The sequence below is a fragment of the Pinus tabuliformis genome, chromosome 6 (assembly GCF_031772625.1).
Source record: "Pinus tabuliformis cultivar Carrire ecotype Pingquan chromosome 6, CPIR1, whole genome shotgun sequence".
NCBI lineage: Eukaryota > Viridiplantae > Streptophyta > Pinopsida > Pinales > Pinaceae > Pinus > Pinus tabuliformis.
Window position 1 is genome coordinate 1,103,544,446 of NC_142292.1, and position 20,141 is coordinate 1,103,564,586.

A 20,141-nucleotide genomic window follows, 5' to 3' on the forward strand; every position below is an offset into this window, starting at 1 on the left:
CTTCACATCCCGTTTGACAACAACTCTCCTCTGTGCAGGAATGTAAATCCGAAAAGCTTTTGAGGTCTCACTGTAGCCCACAAAGATACCCTTCTCTGAGGAGGGCTCTAGTTTGGTCCTCTTCTCCTTGGGTATATAGGAGTATGTAATGCATCCAAAGATATGAAGATGACCAAGATAAGGCTTCTTCCCAGAGAAAGCCTCCTCCGGAGTCATGTGCCCCAAGGCACGATGCGGACTCCTGTTCTGCAAGTAAACAGCTGTGTTGCAGGCCTTTGCCCACAAGAACAATGGCAACCCCTGATCATGTAACATGGCTTTAGCAACCCCTATGATGGATCTGTTCTTCCTTTCTGCAACTCCGTTCTGCTGGGGGTTGTAAGGAACAGTGAACTCCCTCCTAATGCCTGCCTCCGCACAATAGTCAACAAACTCTCCAAGGGTGTACTCTCCTCCATTGTCCGACCTCAAGGACTTGATCTTTCGACCTGTCTGAGTCTCCACAAGAGCTCTGAACTCCTGAAACCGCTTGAAGACCTCACTCTTGGTCTTCAAAAAATAAATCCAGGTCCTCCTGGAGTGATCATCAATGAATAACACATAGTACTCATATCCACTCAAGGAAACATGAGACATCCGACCGCTCACATCGGAATGAATCAAATCAAGTATCCCCGTCGCTCTGCTGTCACTGCTGGGAAAAGGGGATTTGGCAAACTTGCCCATTGCACAACCTCTGCAAGTATCAAAGTGGTCAGTACTGAAATCTGGCACACTTGTAGTGATCTCCTGCAATGTCCTCAAGGCTCCATGATACATGTGCCCCATCCTGCGGTGCCAAATCTCACACAGCGCAGAACTGCTAGCTCTGCTGTCGGTACTACTGCTCAATGCCAAAAGGGGCTGGAATGCAAACTTGTACACCTTTGCATGGCGTACACCTATCACTCTAGCTGAATCAGCTGGAGTGCCCCTGGGATACATCAACACCTGTCCTCCCCTGAACAGTACCTCATATCCTCTGTCCTCCAAAGCTGAGACGGAAATGAGGTTCTTCCTCATCCCTGGCACATAAAGAACATCTGACACTTTCAAGGGAGGTCTGGACTTCCTCTGAAATGTCAGTGTACCCACCCCGACTGCTCTAACAACTCTGTCATCACCGAGTACTACCTCAATATCAGTGCCACTCTCTGAAAGCTCTGAGAAGTACTCCCGGACTCCTGTCATGTGGCGTGAAGCCCCACTGTCCACATACCAGATACCTGTAGATGCTCCGCTAATCGAGGGAAAAGCATGCTCCCTCTGAACCTGTGTGGCAGGTGATCCTGCACTAGAGGACTCACATGTAATGAACGCAAACTCCCGGTCAAAACGACCTGCAAAGTCCTCAATCTCAGCTGAAGCTGCCACATCCTGGTTCTTCCCCTTCTTCTTCTTCTTCTCCGGACACACAACTGCATAGTGTCCCATCTTCTGACAATTCCAACACTTCACTTTGGAATAGTCTTTCTGTGAGTTACCCTGTTTACCTTTACCTTTGCCTTTGCCTCCACCACCGTTTGTGGAAGCCTGCTTCTTCCCTTTGCCTTTCTTGCCTCCTGCCACCAGTGCTACGTCCTCATCCTGCTCAACTGGCTTGGCTGCCCCAAGCTGTCTTTTCCTGATCTCTGTCTGAATACAATCATCCCAAAACCTCTCCCACGTGGGAAGGGTCTCACGTGCACAAACCCCATCAGCAAAGTTCAGCCATGAACGGGGGAGGCCATTCACTGCAATACGCACCAACTCAGTGGATGGAATGGCCTCTCCAATCGCTGCCAACTCATCTCTCACATTGGTAATCTTTGTGAGATATCCAGCTGCACTATCATTCCCCATCTTAATGTTCTTCAACTTCTCCTTCAGGACCATCTTCCGGTTCTCATTGGTACTCTGGTAGAGATTGGACAATGCTGTCCACATCTCATGGGCATTGCTCTTTCTTCTCACATGAGGAATGCAATAGTCTTTGATTCCGTTTAGAATCAGCCTCTTACCCTTGTTGTTCTTTTTATTATAAGCGGTCAACTGAGTAGCATCAGTAGGCACAACAACAGGGTGCTGTGCTGTATGCACCATGATATCCCAGACTTCTGCCTCCTCAAAGATACTCTGCATTCTCTCCTTCCAAACGCTGTAATTTGTATGCCCATCCAACCTATCCTCCACCCTCAATCCCAATGACATTTTGCTGTCCTAAAACTGAAAAATAGCATTGCTGTGGTAAAGATAAAACTGCTGTTTATGAAAAATCAGCTTGCTGGAATTTTCTGAGTGAAAAAATCAGCAGCTGTATTTTTTCCTTTTGCTGTCCCAAACTGCCCTTCAGCACTCAAGCTCCGATACCATGTAAAATTTTCTGTTTTCCCACCCCGGTTTTTAAATGCCCATTCCCATAACCATACATTTAACAGACTGAAAAAAATAAATATTGCTGAAAACACAAATTCTGGAAATTTTTCAGAATGCTGGAAATTGCAGAAATAAAAATCAGCAATTAAAAACAGCCATTAAAACACATTTAAACTCAGTGATTTTTGGTCAACTTGACCCTGGAAAAACCCCCTACAACTCTTGGGGAAAACCAGTTTGAGAGCTCTTCTTTATTTCTGGAAATGCCTTTTTACAGTGAGAAATTTTCAGCAAAAATCAGCAAACAAATTTACAACTTATCTCGATTTCTGAGCCTCACAGCCCACCAGAAATTTCTAAACAGCAACACAATGCTGTACGGCCACTGTACGGACGGTACGAGCAGCTGTACGGACGATACAGACGACTGTACGGACAGGCTGTACGGACGGTACGTACAGGCTGTACAGACCTCGATTTTTGTGCAGAAAATCAGCTGCCTCGATTTCTGTGCAAAAACAAATCTACCTTTTGCTGTTTGCTCAAGAAAAATCTGCCTTTTACTGCTTGCACATTCAGCTGTAAGGATTTGCTTAAATGCTACCTTGGTATGTGTGCCAAGCTGCTGCCTCCTTCTCCTCCTTGTTCAGAAATCTCCCTTGCTCTCTCTCTCTCAATCTGCTCATGAAAGAATGAATGATCTTTTTCTCTTTTTCCTCCCTTAACCCAACCCTAAATGACTTTTGGGTGATCCCTAAATCCAATGGCTGAAATAGATTTAGATCAATGGCTGAGATTAAATGCTCATTTAAATCTCACTTTCTATTTTTTAATTCACCCCACTTTAATAAAGACCCACTTAGTCATTTATTTCCAAAGTCACTTTTCCTTTCTAATTTTTCATTGACTTTATAAAAGTCACTTTAAAATTAGACTTAGTAACTTTATCACTTAAAGTCACTTTCAAATTAGATTTAACTTTATAAAAATTATAAAGTTACTTTAGGAGAAAAATTAAATTCTTTTGGACACTTTTCCTTAGGCCAAAGATCAAAGCCTTAGGGAACCACCTGTCCTCCGGTACCAAATTTCAACATAATGAATGATAAGTCAATGGATATGAGTGACCCAAACAAACCCTTTCTCAGAAAAAATTGAAAAATGGAGTGTCATGTTCCTTCTCAAACACATTTGTAACAGGTTGTTTCCACACATCTTTGCGCAATTTTGGCTAAGGGAAAGAACCCAACATTTTTGACTTAGGGACTTAGGAGGAAATTCGACTTAATTTGGTTGCTAGTGGAAGGTGGGGGCCACCCACGCGGGAATTCGAACTAGGCCATTCGAATGGCTTGGAGGGAATTCAAAGTGTTGGATGGAGGGGCCCACATGAGGCACGAAGGCCCACAAAGATAAAAGGAGGAGAGAGCTCTCATTTGGATTCATTCTTACACCTTGCAATCAAAATTACTTGACTGTTCGCTCTGCTGTTTAACAGAGTCAACTAAACAACCATGAATCTCTCAAGCGGGAGATTCAACCTCTACTTTGGGGACCATCCGTGCCCATCCTAGAGAGGCAGTTCCATAAGTATTTCAAAAGTTATGGAAGTGTGTTACAACACTACCATTCAACCACAACAAGGAGTACATATTTCTAGCTAGGTGGAGAATATGCAGCGAGAGTTTGGAGCTATCAGTGATCAAGCATTTGTAGGGAGAGTTCGAGGATTGGGAGAGAAGCAAAGGGCTAGCCTTTCTTATGAGTTTTGGAGCCAATAGAGCCCGCATCCCAGTGGTTCGAATTGCTGGGTTTGGGGACAATGCAAAGGGCCAGTCCAACAATTTCGTGGAGCTAAGGAGTAGGTGCCATAAGCCGGAAGCCCATCCGGGAAGTCAAGGGATTGATAGCAGAGGTCAACCCAACACTTTGGGTCCATTTCCGAGAGGATTTATAGGCAGATTCTAGCAGGTCAAGTTTTGCAATTGCAGCTAAAGCTAGGCTCCAATGGGGTTGAATTTTAGAAGTCTAAACCAACCAAATTCCTTTGTGGGTTTTTCTGGGATTTCTGAGAGGAGTCCGTGGTTAAAGTTTTAGAATTTTATGGATGCTATTCGGGCCTAAAATCCTAATTCTTATAATAGGGTGAATTGTTAGTTCACTGGGGAATTCACACCATTTTGTGGGTTCGACTTTGGCTCGGAGATAGGCCAAATCCTTTCTGGGTTATTGTGGGTTTTGGTTAAGGAGCTTGAAGTTAAATTTGTAGCATTTTTTGAGCATTGGAGGTGGAGTTTCTTGCAGTCCCTTTCCAACCAGTAGTGTAGTTTTCTGGGTAGCGCAGAGCATTAGAGTAGCAGTGATTTCCAGCATTTGAGATCATTGTATTATCACCTGGGTTCTATCACACTTGCCATTGAGGCAAGCCGAGATTCATTCCTCCATACTATTGTACTTGCTCCATTGATTAATAAAATGGCTCAGCTGGTTATTACTTCTGGAGTTTTATGAGCATTTGTTGATTGTTTAAAATTTATGTGTTGTAAAACGTTTTTGCTTTGCATATCACTGTTTATTTAAGTTTGGAACATTACATGGAGCTTACTTGCTCACTAAGCAAGGTAGTATGTATTCTAGGAAGAGGAAGAGAGGATTTTGGGGGTTAGGTTTATGGGAATAGGCTTGTGAAGGAGTTCCCCAAACCCTAAAATTCTTGTTAGAATTGGTATCCCGGATGGTTCTTGAAGAATGGTCCTTTAAAGGAGAGGAACCAAACAGGGCCAAGTGGACCCGGTCTAGGGTATGAGGAAAGTATGAAACAACCAATGATATTCTTACCCTAGACAAGGTGGGGGAAAGGATCAAGGAAAGAATTTCACTTAAAGATGTTGTCTTGACCCTATGAGGTACTAGCCTTGGGGATGGCAGGAAAAGTTTTGATCTCGGAGCTAGGGCTTGACTTTTCTCCCAACTCCATTGTCGGAATGGCTTCAAAATTGGAGAGCTAGAGGAAAGGCCAGCACAAGAGACCCTAGGAGATCGAATTTTTTTGATGGCTTTCTTGTCCAAAAATTGATGCCCTAGGTACCCTAATGTGGCTAGTCCCGGAAGGATGTGAGAAAATGTGGATTTTAATGACCACCCTTGGTAGATCAGTGCCTTAATCTTTGGGAGAATGTAGTCAATGTTGAGTAAGAGTAGAATGTGATATTCCTACTTAGTGTTTCACTAAGTGAATATCGAATTTTTCTCAATTTTGGCATATTGCATTGTTTCACTTAGGAGAAGTGGGCCCATGGGACCCTCATATCATTTTTGGTATGAGAAGCACCCCAACATTAGAGTTCGATGGAAATATTGCAGCTGGTGGAGTGTGGAAGCCACCACAAAGGATTTTCGGCCCACATGGAGAGTACGCTCTCATTGGTGTGAAATAGGTGAGGGAAATTCTATGTGGGCCCACATGGGCAGCCTTGGAGGCAAATTGACAAAAGGAAGGAGGGGCTCTCATTTTGGGGATCATCTATCATTTTCTGAATTTTTCTTTTGACAAGAGCACGCTTGAGCAGTGAGCCAAGTTTGCATATGCTGTTTAGCACATCGGGTGTTTCCGAGTGGAAATCCCAGCCCTTGTTTTAGTGGACTTCAAGTGCCATCCCAAGGAGAGAGTTCTACTTCATCCCAATTCGTATCAGTAGTAGTGAGTCGAGTTACAGTAGCAGGGAGAGTTACAGTATCGCAATCATAGCTAGAGGCACTTTGGGGAGTTGTGGAGATAGGAGAGTTTGTGGAGGAAATCAGGAGGAAAGGCTTGGGGAGCCTTCTAATAGGGTTTGTAGACATTTTTGGAGCAATCAACAGCAAAATATTCAGGGGGGTCAATTTACCTTGCAACAGAGAGCCCAAGAGGGTCGAAATTTTGGGGTCAAGCTTTGGCCAAACCCTTCGTGGGTTATTCTGGGTTTCTTGAATAGAGTCTAGGGTTAATTTCCTAGAATTTTCTGAGCAACAAAGAGGGCTCTAGCAACAGATTAATTTAAGGCAGCAACACCATTTCTGAGCATTTACAATGCAACACTTTGGCTGAGTTACAATAGATTGGAAGATGGTGATTCATTGGCCATTTTGGGCTCTTGCTAACTTGCTTAGAGCAAGCCCAGGTGCACTCATTCCAACACCTTGTTGTACACCTATTTTTAATCAATAAAATGAGTATACAACGTCGCTTTGGATGCAAATTCATGGTTTGATTGTTTGTTTTGATATTATGGCGTGTTTGTCTATTTTGGTTTGAATATTACTGTTAATTTTCCCTTAGGGATATTACGTAGGATTTCCTTTTTCCCAGTCAAGGAGGCCTCAAGATCACTTCGTTTTGTCTTCTAGGCCAAGAAGAAGAAATCTTGCAGCTTTTATACTTCAATGTGCAAGAGGAATGGCTTGTGAAGGTCAGATTGTACCCCTAGGAGATTTCACTCACATTAGATGGCCCATACATTGAAGGAATGCTATAATAGAGGTAAATTCCACAATATTAAGCAGTAAATGCATGCAACAATTAGCCCTAGAGCAACGAAAATCCCAGTCCAACATATATGACAAAATTAAACAAGAATAACATCAAAAGTATGTACTTACATGTAACAGATTATATCCAACCATTCACAATTGACAATAAAGAAGCTCCAAGAGAAGATAGACCAATATCCACACATCAAAACTCATCCATAATCTCCAATTCATCCTTAGAAAAAGTGCAAAATCTCAAGAGAGATAAAAGATCCAAACCAAAGTGATGATGAGAAATCAACTCATCTCACTTGTATTTATACACAACTTAGGAGTTTGAATTAGCTTCCTTGGCCTACATAAGCCCCAAAAATAAAATAATGTTCTAATAGTATTAATTTTGGTGACAAGCCCACCAAACTAGCTCATAAATGAAAAAGTAAGCCTCTTAAGAGGTTAAATAATAATCTATGCATGTCGTAGGGCCCTTTAAGAGGCCTAATGAGTTCCATGGGTGCCACAACGAAAAATAGGACCCTCAATAGCAGTGGACAAGGGGTTGGCCCCTTGTAATAACCTGTGGTGCTTCAAATGATACGTGGTGGTACACAAGAGTCCTCATGGGTCTCCAAACAAATCGAAGATACCTATAGATCGCCTGCAAGGGCTAGGATTGATGGGGTAGGTGATGCCACATCATTGTGCAAGTCTTGGATCATTCGTCAAGTGTATGGTGTAGATTTTGGGCCAGATGGGCATGATGGATGAAGTGCATCCTCCTCATCCAATAAGTGAACCACGAGCAATCTCTAAATGGTTGTGGGAACCCATGGAGTGCAATTTGTTGCTGTGGAGGCCCATGGCTCTCAACGCTCACCCTACATGTGCTAATGTAGTCCTCTGGAGGATTAGGACCCCATATAGGGAGACCAAACCCCAAATGGAAACCATCTACAATCCTGTATAAGATCCATTGTGTCCTGTAGCCTTCCAGTACAACAAGTCATTAGAAAAATCGAGTAAATGTGCTTATCTAATCATGGACCACAGGTGGGGACTTCATAATGGCCCGCCCTTCTGTAATGGGCTCCGAGATGTGCCAATGTCTCCTAAAATCCAAATGGGGTTAACCAAGTACCCTATTAGATGGTTTCTACTTCTTAAGGGGATAATATAGTCAAGGTACATTCGTCAAAAGGTGGTGGCATGTGCCAGATAGGTGAATGAAGTAGGGAATGAGAAGGTGCATCCCTGGGTCACATGCCGTGGTACCAGGGTAGCTAATAAGAGGGAAGCCCACACTTGTGTTTATAATGTATAGGAGGGAGCAATCATGGTACATAAAGTGGCCCGACCTTGATTTTTCCACCCTCCCTTTATTCCTTTTGCCCTTTTATGATTTTCTTTGATTGACTGCTCAGGGTTCAAAGGGTTAGAGTATGATATATAAGATATGATAGACAAATCCCCCTTTTAAGGTGGGGTGGTTCATCGCCCACTAGCGGTTGGGACAATCATGGGTCCCTATATGATGAAGAAGGCTCATAGAACTTGTAGGAACCAAGGTGATGGCCATGATGATGGGGTAGAGCTCATGTATTGGTTTTTGCCCACGTGTTAAATGTTTTTGTCCTGGCCATCTTTTGCATTTTGTGGTATATTTTCCTGTTGAATGTGGCCATATATGCTTTTAACTTTATTTTTAGCTGCATCAACCTCTGGGCTTCATTCCAGGCCATGACCCAAAGTGTGGGCAAGCGGAAGGGGCAAGCTAACCCTATGTGGACCCAGGGGGGAAAATGATGGATGGGGTAGTAATGAATGGAAAGAGCGTAATATAAGCCAATAAGGGAGTGGGACCACACAACCTTTCAAACATACGATCTTGGCAGATGGGCAAGGGACCACAGGGCTGGCTCAGTGGGCAGAGAAAATGGCACAATGAGTTAGCTGGTGGCTACAAGGGGTTGTTGGTTGAGGACCATATTGGAGAAAAATTTCTCCTAGGGATATTACCCACAAAATGGTTGGTAACATCTGGCTCCATCTAGTACGCAATCTCTCGAATAAGTGGGTGAAGCTACTCGAACAGAAGGTCACGAGAACTCCAACAATCTCTTGGTTACCGTAGACCTGTCACCTACACATATAATAGTTGGAAAAACACAGGGCAACATGCTTTCACAGTGTCTGATGATCGCACATGCTATATGTTAGGCCATAAAACCGACAGAAAATAAAATATGCAAATTTTAATTTAGATGCATCTAACCTACCATGTGAAATATAATATGATGTTAGTTCTAATGAGAAAATGAACATGCCATGCATCCTACTCTAACATGCATAACATGAAATGTCAAGTGCTAGGTATAATCATAGACCCAATTCAACCAACATGTAAATCGATCAATACAAGAATGCATGCTTCCATGATTATTTTGCAGTGGAGCTGACAATGGGAATAATAATATGAGAGATTGTGAGGGAAGGAGGTGGGAAAACAAGAGACCCATATGCCATAGAAAGGGACCCTGGAAGAAGGAAAAGACACCAGTTGAGAGGATTGGATTTGATCCCTCAACTAGGGGATGGAAAAGTCAATAACTAAGTATATGGATCCTTGATGGAGAACTATCTCGTGCCTATCATCCTCAGGGTAAGAAGGAGTGAAAAACTCAGTGATATATAGGATGATACTATTTTGGTCATTGGGAAAATAAGAATTGGTCTCATCATCGTATTTTGGGAAAAACCATGATTCCTGGTTGTTCATAGGGGAAATCAATTCTTCATCAAGACTAGGGGAATGAACATCATCACAAACATTTATTTCGAGGGTAGGGGAGGAACGCTCAAACATGGAGATAAACCCTTTATTGATGGCGTGGCCTAGGGAAGCATACTCCTCAATTTCTTCTATATTGGAGTCGTCATAATTTCCCACAATCTTGGAAGGCTCTTCTTTTATTGAATCATCTTGGAACATAATGAAAAGACCTTTCAATCACTAGGAAGGGATTCATAAGGACCAACATTGTTATTTGGAAGGGGCAGAGCATTTTCTTCTTCCCCAAGCTCATTCTTATGGACTGAGGAACCATGGGGTCTTAATTTCTATAATCATACTTAATTCCCCAATCAACATCCCCATAGTCACTCGTAGTTTCTTCGTTTATTTGACTATCATGATCTTCCTCTGAACCCTCACATTCTTCACTAGATATTTGGTGTTGGTTAGGATGCCATTCATTCTCTTCTTTAGATAGGGAGGACTTTTCCTCCTTCATCCGTTCACGAAGAATGATCTCCAAGGTATTTACTACATGTTTTGATAAAATGCCTCAAGAACAAGGTCATCGGTAGGATTCTCTTTATATTCTCTCTTCGTGTTACAAAGCCTTTCCGATTGCTCGCAATAGTGGGAGAAAATCTCTTGGGAGTTATATGTGGCCATCAATTTTCTACAAGAGTTTTCATATTCCATCATCCATTCTTGTAATGTTTGAGGCCTCTTGATCTTGAGATCTTCCTCATTATCCTTAGAGGACATGCTTTCCAATTCATGGGTCTATCCTTTGGCATTCTCATTGAAGTAGGCATCAATAAGAGGCTCTTACTCAACCATAAAACCATATTCGATAACTTCCTCCTCTCGAAGGGCCATATCTAACATTTGGGATATGTCTTCATGAGATTGGAAACTCGACCCTTCATGCAACAAGAAGTGCATAGTGAACATTGGAAGAGAAGGAATGCTTTTAGGTTTACATGACTCAAGCCAATCAATATTTGGGGAAATGGATAGGACAAACAATTCCATTTGGTCACAAGGTTGAGTTATATTTTTCTTTGTAAGGTACCTTACGGATAGTAACACATGGTTGGCTGCGAAATGTGGATCCCCATTGAACATAGGCATATTCTTCATGGATTTGATGAAGGATATTTTGGGGTCCTTGTCATATCTATGGCGGGAATATATGTGGTCAACATGTTGTTGGGTTTTTAATGACATGGGAGTCGCTAGGGTGATTGAAACTGCCTTAACAAATGCTTGCTTCGCCCTACAAGCATTGACTTTGACGTTCAATGAAGAACTCAGGCTTCGTTCTTCCAGTGGAGTCACCAATAATGATATGTCGATATTTCGTACGAGGAACAAAACACACGTCTTGTGTCCCTGACAACTGTGCCAAAATGTTACTGCTCAAACTAGCAGGGGACCTAAGGGGAATTCGTAAAGTGCAAAAGCTAGGCCAAGGGGAACAAATGGAGACTTAGCTCACTGCCACCTCAGCTAAGGCTCCTTTCTATTTACGGACTTTCACCGATGGGAGGAGACCCGATATGTATGGATTCACTAGTGAATAATAAGTCAATGGATATGAGTGACCCAAACAAACCCTTTCCCAAAAAAGTTTGAAAGATGGAGCTTACTTGCTCACTAAGCAAGGTAGTATGTATTCTAGGGAGAGGAAGAGAGGATTTTGGGGGTTAGGTTTATGGGAATAGGCTTGTGAAGGAGTTCTCCAAACCCTAAAATCCTTGTTAGAATTGGTATCTCGGATGGTTCTTTAAAAATGGTGCTTTAAAGGAGAGGGACCTCATGGGCGAAGTGCACTTGGTCTAGGGTATGAGGAAAGTATGAAACAACCAATGATATTCTTACCATAGACAAGGTGGGGGAAAGGATCAAGGAAAGAATTTCACTTGAAGATGTTGTCTTGACCCTATGAGGTACTAGCCTTGGGGATGACAGGGAAAGTTTTGATCCTGGAGCTAAGGCTTGACTTTTCTCCCAACTCCATCGTTGGAATGACTTCAAAATTGGAGGAGAGCTAGGGGAAAGGCTGGCCTAGGAGACCCTAGAATATCAAATTTTTTTTATGGCTAGCTTGTCAGGAAATTGATGCCACAGGTACCTAAATGTGGCTAGTCTCGGAAGGATGTGATGAAATGTGGATTTTAGTGACCACGCTTGGCAGATTAGCGCCTTAATCTTTGGGGGAATGGAGTCTATGTTGAGTAAGAGTAGGATTTCTTGGTTCCCAATCAAGGAGGCCTCAAGATCACTTTGTTTTGCCTTCTAGGTCAAGAAGAAGCAACTTTGCAGCTTTTATACTTTGATGTGCAAGAGGAATGGCTTGTCAAGGTCAAATTTTACCCCTAGGAGATTTCGCTCACATTACATGGCCCATACATTGAAGGAATGCTATAATAGAGACAAATTCCACAATATTAAGCAGTAAATGCATGCAAAAATTAGCCCTAGAATAGTGAAAATCCCAGTCCAACATATATGACAAAAGTAAACAAGAATAACATCAAAAGTACGTACTTACATGTAATAGAGTATATCCAGCCATTCACAATTGACAAAAGAAGCTGCAAGAGAAGATAAACCAATATCCACACATCAAAACTCATCCATCAAGCTCTAATTCATCCTTAGAAAAAGTGCGAAAATCTCAAGAGAGATAAGAGATCCAGACCAAAGTGATGATGGGAAATCAACTCATCTCACTTGTATTGATACACAACATAGGAGTTCGAATTAGCCAACTTGGCCTACATAAGCCCCAAAAATAAAATAATGTTCTAATAATATAACTTTTGGTGACAAGCCCACCAAACTAGCTCATAAATGAAAAAGTAGGCCTCTCAAGAGGTCAAATAATAATCTATGCATGTCGTAGGGCCCTCTAGGAGGCCTAATGAGGTCCATGGGTGCCACAATGAAAAATAGGACCCTCAAAAGTAGTGGACAAGGGGTTAGCCCCTTGTAATAACCTGTGGTGCTCCAATGATATGTGGGGGCACACAAGTGTCCTCATGGGTCTCCAAAGAAAGGATGAGGACACTTGTTATTAACGTTCTGTCATATGTGGAAGGATGAGGTATGTATGCAACTATAGGCTAAATGTTTCTTGCTCATTGAAGATGCCAAGCAGTTAGAACCTCGTGCATGTTTGGAATTTATTATGCTTTAGTAGCATTTGAGGAAGAGGATATAAGTGCAATTGTATATACCCTTCCACCTTTTATTTATTCACTTTGTTGGTGTGGATATATTTATGTGAATATAAGAAGTGTTATTTCAATAAAAAAGAACTGTTATGTTAAAATGATATCCAGGAATTAGGAATTAAATTATGTTCAATGCTTCCTCTTGGATGCCCTTTCCAAGATGTAATTCCCAGTTTGTCCTTGCTTAGGATTACCCTTGAATATATCCTTTAAACCATTACCATTTTATGTTGGATGTTATCTCCTAGTCAATATCTAGTGTAATCTTAGGACTGCTATTATTGCATATTTGGGAATGTTCACTCTCTTCCATAAGGTTAGTGTAGTTTTTCTCTCTTCTTTGTCACTTCTCCTTCCCATATTTTTTATATAGATTATTGCTAGCTATTCCATACCATGTGAGTTATATGTTCAAACTTTGATGTAGGCGGAGCAACTCAACATGGAGGCTTTTGGAGAATTGTTCATAACAGGCTTTGATGGTCAGGTGAGTTAGTTGGCAAATCCTTTTCTCCTTGTAAATGAAGTAGAATAAATGCCCTGCGACATATATAACATGGGAGGCTTTTGTCTGTGACTCTCTAATGAAGATCCTCTTCCTATGAAAGCTAGGAAGGCCAGCATATGAGATTGTGCCATACGCTACAGATGATCTATTATTAAAATATTATAAATTCCATACATTGCTTTTGGATTTTATTTCAAAATCTTCAAAAAAAGCTGGGTTAAAGTATCATACAAGAATTCATTGTTTAATTTTTTGAAGAATCAACCTAAATGTTTGCAGGAAACAATTTTCTGAGTATCTTTCGTAGGCATGACTTTGTATGCTTTTATATAACAATATTCCATTGCATCATTAAATTTTGAGTACGTAGCCACATGGCTTCAAAATGGTCCAGACTCCAAAGCTATTGAAATATATACATTGATCCATATGTAATATGAATTTAACTACTATAGATACTTTCTATTACTGCGTTTGAAGTAATTTGATATGAGCTATATGGAGTTATGGTTGGGAATAATCATAAAACAAATAAGATACCATAGGACTAAACAAAATTGTAGAAGAGCTTACCAAGTTGAATAAGCCTCTGTAAAAATGTTGTCATTCTCTAGAAATCCTCTTCTTTGCATAATCCATTGTAGTCATAAGGAGAAGTGAAGGAAAGACAATTCTATTAAGAAAGTCTCAGATATATAAAATTATGAGTCATAGATTACTAGTATGTGCCTTTTGACTTTACCATGACTTTCTAAGGAATTGACTTATTCTCAAGTTGATTGGATTTTTTTGTAGCTTGTTACCACTTGAAAATGCATGTCTTATTTTGTGTTTTCATGGCCTGTCTTCTCTTTCCAAACACAGTAGAAGATCATTGGAGTTCAATGGCAGTTATAGGTTATAGGCAGAGACTTGGAGGTCATGTGCCTTGTTCTATCTTGCCCAAAGACCTTATATGATCCAGGGGAAGAGCAAACGGGTAGAGGGTAATTATTGGCTCAATGGAGGCTCTTCCAAAGACATATTTTATGATGAGGTTCCATTTGGGCACATTTGACACATACTTCAAGTCATGTCTACATGGCTTACCTTAGCATTTGTTGCATCATCGGTGGAGTTTGCTACTCATTGCTTGAATTTGGGGATTGAGATCACATGGATGAATGACGTGGGCTAGAAGGGAGACTTAGAAAATGAATTCCCTACCATAGGAATTGTCCAAGGCATGAATTGTGGTAGGGTCAGACAAGGCCCAAAGAAGAAAATGATATACATTGTTGGAGGCCCAAGGCATGACATGTGGTGAGGGAAGAAGCCGAAGGAGGAATGCCCTACTTAGAAAGGTTCCATGTGGCATTGAAAGCATATGCAATAATTCACTTGATGAGGAGTGTTCCACTCCAACGATAAAAATAATGACCTTTTTGTTGCTTGATCATGAATTTACTCTCTTCATGAGGGACACCTTCTTCAAGAAAGCATCTGAAACATTCTAAAGGGTTTAATGGTTGTTGTTACCACCTAGGTTCTCTCTTGGTGCAAAAGTTCTCTAAGCAAATGTGAGGAGAACTCAAAGGAAACTTAGACAAGACACCATTGCCACCTTAGTGGCTTTAGCTTTCTCACTTTAGATGAAGGATGATCCTAGCCTGGGCGGGCTTCCCTAATGTCAACTACGCCGAATCATTGTAGAGGGTGAGGGATATTGTAGCTTAGTTAGTTATATGATTTGAAATTGATAATTTGTTAAGTTATCCTCAAATAAATGTGCAAATTGCTTAGATGTGTACAATGAAATTAAATGTGATTTGCTCTTTGAAACTATGAACCAATAATTGTGAAGTGCTTGAAATTACCAGGTTCCTTGTACCAAAATGGAGATAGAACTTGTAGCAAATTAACTATATTTTAATCATGCATTAGATTAATTTGCCACAAGTAAATTGATTTGTATGCTGAAACTTCCAGATTTATGAATTGGATTAGATGCTCTTAAGTGTATGTGAATCAATGCTGAAATTGAAATTTATGCTTCTAATTCAATTTGAGTTCGACGAAATGGTAGACAAGCTCACCACAAGAAATTCAATTCTTTAACCATTCAAGAATTGTTGTATGCTGAAAATTCCATATATGAAATGTGTATGTATGAATGATTAGCAAATCATTTTACCAAGGGCAATAAATTTGTCAAGATAAAGTGCAAGCTTCAATATGATTATCTGATTTAACCTTATTAGATGATCCAATATTGAATATATCTTTAAACCAAGATTACTCAACCATCAAGATCCATAGTATTATCATAAAACCAAAGATTACCATTCTATAGATGTTGATTACCATTCTATATATTGTAGAGAGAAAGTGTTAGTCCGTTTATTCATTCTAGAGTAAGTCAAATTCTTCTTTTAAGAATCATATAACCATATAGAAGACTTATCAAGCATATTTTATGACCGACTTCTTTTACAGGATTTTGTACACATGAATCCTACCCAAGAGATACTTCAAATATGCAATGCTATGCTTTCATTCAATCATCTAGCTATGTGCCCTAAAATGAGCCTGTAATTTGACCAACTGCATTCCTTCATCCTTCAAGAGTATTGTTTCCATGTTATATGGAATATATACTAACCTTGTCATAATGCTTCTTCCAAGAACCTTCCAAAATGATGGTTCTTATAGGATCTTGATGATCCATCTTAGCAAAATGACTACCTCTAACATAATGTTAGACAATGTATGGATGAGCACTATTCAAAATAGCCCCAAGCTTCTCATTCTTGAAAGACTAGATGATTCCTACAAAGTAACTCAAAATATGATACAATCACATGCTTCTATCTATGATGCTATGCTGTCATGTCCCTTCTCAAACACATTTGTAACAGGGTGCAACTACCTAATTTTTCACAATGTTGGCTAAGGAAGAGAACCCATCATTTTCGATATAGGGACTTAGGAGGCAATTCTACTTAATCTGGTTGCTAGTGGAATGTGGGGGCCACCCACATGGGAATTTGAATTGGCCCATTCAAATAGCTTGGAGGGAAAGTTGAATAGGTGGATGGAGGGGCCTACATGAGGCAAGGGAGGCCCAAGGAGTTATAAGGAGGGAGCAGCTCTCACTTTGGGATTCATTCATACATCTTGCAAACAAAATCACTTGATTGTTCACTCTGTTGTTTAGCTGAGTCAACCGACCGTTTAGCCACGAATCTCTCAAGCAGGAGATTCAACCTCTACTTTGGGGGACCATTTGTGCCCGCCCTAGGGAGGGCAGTTCTACAAGGATTTCAGGAGTTCCGGGGTAGTGACATAGCACCACCAACCAAAACAGAGCAGTGAGTGTGTATTTCTGGGCAACCAAAGAATACGTAGAGGGAAATAGAGGCTAGTAGAGATTAGATTGTTTGCCGAAGATTTAGAGAGATGAGATAGCAACAATAGACCAACATTCTTGCTGAGTTTTACATCGAACAGAGCCAACATTCCAGCAGTTCGAATTGCTGGGCTAGGGGACAGCGCAGAGGCCACTCAACAGTTTTTCATGGAGCTTAGGAGCAGGTGTCTTAGGCCAAGAGCTCACCTGGGAAGTCAAGGATTCGACAACAAGGGTCAACGCAACACGTTGGGGCATTTCTGGGAGGATTTATAGGTAGTTTCCAGCAGGCTGAGTTTTTTCAGTTGCAGCGGAGGTTGGGCTCCAAGGGGGTTGAATTTCAGAAGTCTAAACCAGCCAAAATCCATTCTGGGTTTTTTTTTTGGGTTTTGACAAGGATCCCAAATATAAAGTTTCATAATTTCTGAGCATCGGAGGTGGGGTTTTAAGTCGTATCTTTGCAGCAGACAATGTAAAATTGTTGGGGATTGAATAGTGCCTTTGGGAGTCGATTTTGGGAAGTCCAAATCGGGCTAAATCATTTCCAGATTTTTGTGGGTTTTGGCCAAGGAGTCTGGGGTTAAAAGCATATAAATTTCTAGGCAGTTTTAGTGCACCTTCCAGCCATTCGAACTTCAACAGAGCAGTAGTTTTCTGGGCAGCGTAGTGCAGATTGGTGCAACAGCTAGGAAACCTTCAGGTCAACGATTTTCCTACCTGGGTTTGGTCTTCCTTGTCCTGTGAGACAAGCCCAAGTGCACTATTCCATCACTTATTGTATTTGACTTGCAAAAATATAATAAAATGGCTCAGAATTTCTCCATTTGCAACTTTTATATGGGTGTTTGTTGAATATTTCGTTTTTGTAATTTGCAGTATGTATTATTTGCTTGTTATCACTTGTATTCCTATTTAGGATCATTATAGTGGTATCATAGCATGATCTTGGCCTAGCTGTGGGAAATTAGCTAGAAGATCATGGAAGCTTTGGGTATGAGTGCACAGTGACGGGTGAAACTAGAGACAAACCATGGCTCAAGGGAAATTCAGAATGCAAAAATTTTGGGGTAGAATTCATTGGGACGATGAGAGGTTGGCCCAAATGAGGAGGATGACAGACCAAACCCATCCTCATCCTTACAATAAAGACATTAGAGGTGAGCAGGCTGTGGGGGTGCAACCATCTACATCGTGTGCGGAAAGTCGACTAGATCAGGGCACCAGATCTCCTGAAAAGGAGCAGACAGGACAAGGACGGTTAGAGGGTGAGACCACGGGGCGCTTTTGCTGGTGGAGACCTGGCTTGAGATATCAGGAGGCTGAGGAGGAGGTTGAGCATGATGCTCAGAGTCCACAGGATGGTGAGGAGCACATTGATATACCCGGTGTGGCACATGAGTCACCTTTATTAGAGACCTTTTTGATAGCCCTAGCTGACACCCTGGTGGAGAGGATAGAGCCTACTCGCATAGAGCCATTTGTTGAGGGGGTTGCCAACCCTGGACGAGATGCCAACAATTGCTGAGGTATTTGGAGCCGCAACCGAGTTTACAGGTGATAGATTCCCACGACAGTTCCATCAGTTTCAGGCCGACCTTCTAGCATTAAAAAGGAAGGTCGCGTTAGTGCGACAGAGGATTTTGTAGTAGAACGAGGAGCTGGAGGGCATGAGAGCGGTTTGTGCTGAGTCCACGACCAAATTGTCTCACGTTGGGGAGCAGTTGGATTCCCTACTGGTGCAGCTAGAGTGCACGTTGGAGCGTGAGAGCAGCCCTCTTTGGGCATACATAGACGGGGTTGGCAACACTGTTAGTTTACCTTGGCCCATTGGACAGAGGGAGACAGAGCGACCTAGTCAGAGTGTATGTATTGACCAGGATAGCGAGATGAGATGACCTGCCGCATGCTGTGGTTGTTCTATGTGTGGGAGTTTGTGCATTCGATCCCTCTCTTGGGGTTGGGTAGCGAGATATTCTGAGTTGGTACTCGGTGGAGTGGACTATGGAGATGGTAGTGGACCTATGTGGAGCTCAGCAGGAGTTTCCATGCATTGTGGATCCTGGAAGCTCCGACTAGCATTGGGATCCTAAAGGGACTACCTGTCATTTCCCATGTATGCCAGTTGACTACAACCGGGATGGTGCAATTGACCTAGCAGTTGAGTATGCACATTCGCTAGGGGAGTCTTGGTCAGTGCCAGTGGCCGACCAGTTTATGGATAGACTCTTTTGGTTTTCTTGGTATGGAATTTGTACACGAGATCATTGGGTGATCAACATACTCTGGCAGAAGTTTGTTGGAGGTGATGGCATTGGCATGCCACCAGATGGTGCCTTCATGGAGCTGGGGGCTCTTCACTTTTGTGCGGGGCACAGAGGACGCAGAGGAGTGGAGCAGTGGTGGTATCACTGCTGACACATAGGGAGAGTCACTTCTCAGATACCTTAGGGGGGATTTGGAGGGAAGATCCATTCATCGGCGGGAATAATGATGCGATGGTGGAGGTGATGATACTAATCGGGTGTGGCTTGACACATATAGACATAGCTCTAGGCCATCATATACAGGGATGTGTGGGAGCATCTAGCGTTGCCAGTGGTCTACAGGTGGGCGTGGAGATGCATGGTGGTGTGTTGTAGTGTGTTGGACTGTTTTGTGGAGTGGGAGTGCCTCACATTGTAGTGAGTACATGCGGGGATTGACAAGTGCAGTGACACAGGTAGGAAGCAAGACGGTACGGGATGGCATAGTTGCAACCAAGGGTATCTAGTAGTGTACATGGGTAGGCCGCGATGTATAGTGGCATGTCCAAGAGTATTGTGATGATCGATGGTATGCAGAGGCATATGGTGTTGCACAACGAGGTCTTGGAGTGTTGCCTCCAGGGACACCCATGGACGGAGATACTGGGCATACCTTTGGGTGTAGTTCACACAGGATCGACGGGGACATAGATGAGCCATACTTGATGGTATCCATGGGGACTCACACTCCTGACCCTCTTCTACGTCACTTATAGGAACAGGCGATCTGGTTGTTGTCCTTTGACTCTTTGGGCATGAGAGGCAGGTGATGGGGAGCTCACCCAAGATATTTGGATGACCCTTGGTGTGATAGAGGGGAGACTTCTCAGCGGGGGCATCGAGTCAGTGCGCGAGTTGACAACTACAGGTCGAGGGATGAGGTGATCGCCGACAGGGATGGCCTATCATTCATCACTGGTTCTATGTCTGGGGAGCTGGTCACAGGGGAGACATGTTTCACTCTTTCCACAGGGCATGTCTGGATTATGCATGATTAGAGGATATTGTG

At 42.2% G+C, this 20,141-nt stretch overlaps 1 protein-coding gene across 6 annotated transcripts in view; it reads left to right on the plus strand.

Annotated features, from left to right (window-relative positions):
- Nucleotides 1-20,141, plus strand: part of LOC149262770 (uncharacterized) — a 352,995-nt gene that overhangs the window by 236,122 nt on the left and 96,732 nt on the right. For all 6 annotated transcript variants that reach the window (XR_016259200.1, XR_016259199.1, XM_089425177.1 and 3 more), the window contains one exon: nucleotides 13,361-13,420. Coding sequence is in view for 4 of the 6 variants with exons in the window: in XM_089425177.1 (XP_089281303.1) it covers nucleotides 13,361-13,420 (60 nt within the window). In the remaining 2 variants the exon portion in view is untranslated. The remainder of the gene's footprint in view (nucleotides 1-13,360; nucleotides 13,421-20,141) is intronic.